Genomic DNA, 3,855 nt, shown 5'->3' on the forward strand with positions numbered 1-3,855 from the left:
TACGATGTATTTTTTAAAAACAAATTCTTTTATTTAAAAAAATCACCACCGAACAAACGAACAAGCAAACAAAAGAAGTGCAGATCACTTGTTTCTGCCTCTTTTCCTGCGTTCCCAGCTGCATCCCTGGCCCCACCATCCCATTCTGCCCTGCACCACCTGTTATTTCTGCTTGGGGCAACCCCGAAGCACCTCACATCCCCTGGGAAGGTGGCACTGAAGCAGACCCAGGGGCTTGCAGCAGGATTGAGGCCCTGCCAGAAGGTGAGAGCCAAAGATTCAAAAGAAAGGGAGCAATCCGGCCCAAGGCCTCTGAAAAGGCCAGGCAAGATCCAGCAGGGCCTGGGGGTGCCATCCTTCTTTCCTGGCAGCCTTCCCTTCCAAGAAGGGAGGAAGAAGACAAAGCTCCACTCCAGAGCATCCTGGGTGATTGCGCCACCCAGGATTTGTCCCAAACAATAGAAGCTGCTCCCAGGCAACAAGTGGGGAATTTCCCCGGCTGAGGTGCGGTCAGACCGGGCTCCGTGTGTCTCCACTGTCACAGCACCTTCGGCTGCTGGTTTCCTGTGTTGCATGTGCAAATCTGGCTGAAGAAGGGACAGGGAAGGGTGCTGAGCTGAACAACAAAAAGGATGTGAAGACAACCCTGCCATCTCCTCTGCTTTCAGCCTGGAGGAATCTAAAACCCAAGGAAGATCCATGCTCAAAGTGTTTTAACACCCTTCCAAGCCAGGATATGGGGCATGATCTTTCTGTCCTCTTTGCAAAAGAGGAAACCACAGCACAGTAAGGCATCAAGATATCAGGCACAACAGCAGAAGCAGTGATCTACGACCTGGTCTTCTGGCATCTCCTATGTTCTTTCCTCAGCCCTGCAGCCAGATGCTCAGCAGGACAGCGTGGGAATAAGAGCACCAGGCTGGGACGCCCCAGCCTCGAGTGCCCCGAGCACTAGAAAGGCTCCCCGAGCCTTTCCGCCGAGGAGAGGGGAAAGGCTGTGGGGAAGCCCCTGTGCTCCTACTCGCCTTATGTGGTGCAAAGGACCTGAGGGAGCAGGCAGACTGGGGAAACCCCTGCAGCCCTCGTGCCCGGGGCCCCTGGGGTAATGCTCAGCCTCCTGATGCAGGGTGGGTTAGATCACATGACACTTCTGGTGCACGCAGCAACAACAAATGTTTATTAGAGTGAGTGTTAACTCTCCTCACCCCACGCTGATTCTGATAGCATTTGGGGGTGTCAAAGAATGCTCTGTCCACCCTACAGTGTGAAAAGGAGTCTTCTGCTCCTTCCCTGGGTATGCTAGAGACCCACGGCAGGGAGGGGAAATTCAGTCCTGCTGCAGTGCACAGATACTAAAAGAAAAAAGCCTCCCCTGTGTAGTGCTCATAATTCCACCTTCTTCCCTCTCGGAAGGCAGTCTGAGGCCAACAAAACTTTTCCAAGGAGGAGAGGGGTGGGGATAAGTCTCCCAAAGTGTCTCTGCTCCCATTGAACTGCAGGCAGGCAAGGTCCCAGCAGGCAGCAGGGCAGCAGCACAGAGCAAGGAGGCAGCCCAACGGGCCAAAGGAGTCCAGTTGCTCATTCAGAGCACACAACAGGCTTCCCTGAGATCTTCAGGTCATCAAAGGGCAACAAGGCGAGGAGCTGCAAAGGCCAAGGGTATGGACATGTAAGGATCCAGGATTGTGTCTCCACTGAGCTGGGGCAGAAACACAAACCTTCCCCCCACCCAGTCCTGCCGCCTTGCACCTCCCCAGGGAAGTGCTAAGAAACCCTGTCTGGGCTTTCCCTAGGGCTTGAGGGAAAAGGCACTTACCTGTGCACCCTCAGAGCCAATACCTCCACTCTATAGGGCAGGACAGGAACAGCTAGAAACTTCCTAGGAGCTCCCCCCCAAACCATCCTGCAACTCCCGTGCACTTGCAGAGCCACAGGCCTCCCCCAACACAGACTCACATCATCGTTGCCATCAGCCAGGTCCTGGGCTGTCTCATTCTCCATGTTCCTCAGCAGGGTGTCAGCGCCGGAGTGTGAGAGGATGGCGGCGATGGCAGCATCCTTGCGGCCCACGGCCAGGTGGAGTGGGGTGCACCCGTTGTACATCTGGGCATCCACGTACGCCCCATTGCGCAGCAGGAACTGGACAGCCCTGCGGTTGTGGCACTCCACGGCCAGGTGCAAGGGGGTCTTCCCACTCGTGCCCTCCTGCAACCCACAGACCGCAAGGGTGTGGGTGTGGGGTCCCCTCAGCTGGGCCCCACAGTATCCACCCACACCCATTCGACAGGGTGCAGACAGGACTGCCGCAGTCCCCAACCTGACTGCTGTCACAGCACTCAACAACCCCTCAAGGACCTTTACTCCCTGCTCCCTCGAAATTCAGTGCCTCACAAAATTCCAAGTCTCACAGCAGTGCCTATCCCAAGGCTGAAGGGAGTGCCCAAGGGAAGGATGCACTGGCCCAGCCTTACCCGAACATCAATGTTGGCACCGCTCTCCAGCAGCAGAGACATCATCGGGATGTTCCCCTTCAAGGTGCTGATGTGCAGACAGGCCAAGCCTGCGATGGGGAGGCAGAAGAAAGAGCCACAGTCAGCCCAGACCACTCTGGGGCACACCAATCCCAGCCCCATGCCCACTCTGCTGTGCTCCTGGATCCCTGCACGCACAACTCGTGGTCTCTGCCCCAGCCTGGCCCCCAGCTTGAAACTAGGCTGCCCCCAGGTCTCACCTTGCCAGTTCTGGAGCTGCAGGTCCTGGTGGTGCTCATGGGGTTCAGCTGTGCCCTCTGGTAGGGCTGTGCCCTGCAGCAGCTGCTGGGCACACTGCAGGTGCTGCTGCTCACAGGCTAGGTGCAGAGGGGTGTTGCCATTGCGGTCCTGCAGACCAGGGTTCACTCCCTTGTGGATCAATGCCTGGATCACACTGGGCTGCTCCAAGTACACAGCAAGGTGGAGTGGGGTCTGAAGAGAAATTAGGAAAGGGGAGAGTGCCCCACAGGACACAAGGTGCGATGAGCCACAGGAGCCAGGCTAGCGGCGTGGGCTGACAGCCACACAGGAGATCCCCAACCCTGTCCTGAGGTTACACATGGCTGACGCTGTGGGGATGCAAACAGCTTGCTGGCCCCCTGCACCTCAGCTCAGAGATCATCCGTGGGGTCAGATCTCATTCTCCCAAGTTATCTATGCTGCCACATTCAAGCCGTGCCTGCTCCCACCCTCTGGGGCTGTCTGTAATGTCCTAGCGCCTTGTAAAGGACCCCTTCACCAAACAGTGCTAGGAACTGTCACACCTCTCCGTCAGGGTATCTCCAACACCCCTCTTCCCTTCTCTGCAAAGGGGGTGCTCACGTGGAACCTTCACCATACTATGGAGGAAGCGTGTGGGGGTTCCTGGGGAAAGCACAGGGAACAGCCTGCAGCACCTCCCTTCCTCCCATCTTGTGCTTATCACAACCACACACCTGGAAAAGATCATTCTGGATCTCCAGCACCTCCCTGGGTAGCTGAGCGATGCAGCAGAGTGCTACAGTTGGGACACAGTGGATAATGGCCAGGTGAACCAACCTACAGAGAAGACAAAGGGGATAGGAGAGAACAAAAAATTAAAATGAGTCCCGAGTGCCATGCTTGGGAGCAGAGATCCTTCACTGCTGCATGGAGAAATAATCTCCCTGCCTCCCCCAGACCCCTTCTTGGAGCTCTTCCATCCTAACCTCTCCCTGGCAAAGCTCAGCAGAAGGCCACGGCAGGAACATGGCCTGGGACAGTCCTTTACTCTGATCCTCATGGGCAACAGACCCTCTTGTCCCTGCTAAGCAATGCAGAGTCCTAGCTCAGACCTCACAGCATG

General features: G+C 56.4%; 1 protein-coding gene across 1 annotated transcript; it reads right to left on the reverse strand.

Annotated features, from left to right (window-relative positions):
* Positions 1 to 1,162: 1,162 nt before the first annotated feature.
* LOC103798482 (NF-kappa-B inhibitor epsilon-like) lies at positions 1,163 to 3,569 on the reverse strand (the record flags this gene model as incomplete). The annotated part of the gene is made up of 5 exons (XM_009070748.1): positions 1,163 to 1,644; positions 1,957 to 2,205; positions 2,472 to 2,560; positions 2,732 to 2,963; positions 3,467 to 3,569. Coding segments are annotated over 5 exons (739 nt in total), but the record flags the coding sequence as incomplete, so codon positions are not given.
* Between the last annotated feature and the right edge of the window lie 286 nt (positions 3,570 to 3,855).

Source organism: Acanthisitta chloris, unplaced genomic scaffold (assembly GCF_000695815.1).
Source record: "Acanthisitta chloris isolate BGI_N310 unplaced genomic scaffold, ASM69581v1 scaffold39032, whole genome shotgun sequence".
NCBI classification, from domain to species: Eukaryota; Metazoa; Chordata; class Aves; order Passeriformes; family Acanthisittidae; genus Acanthisitta; species Acanthisitta chloris.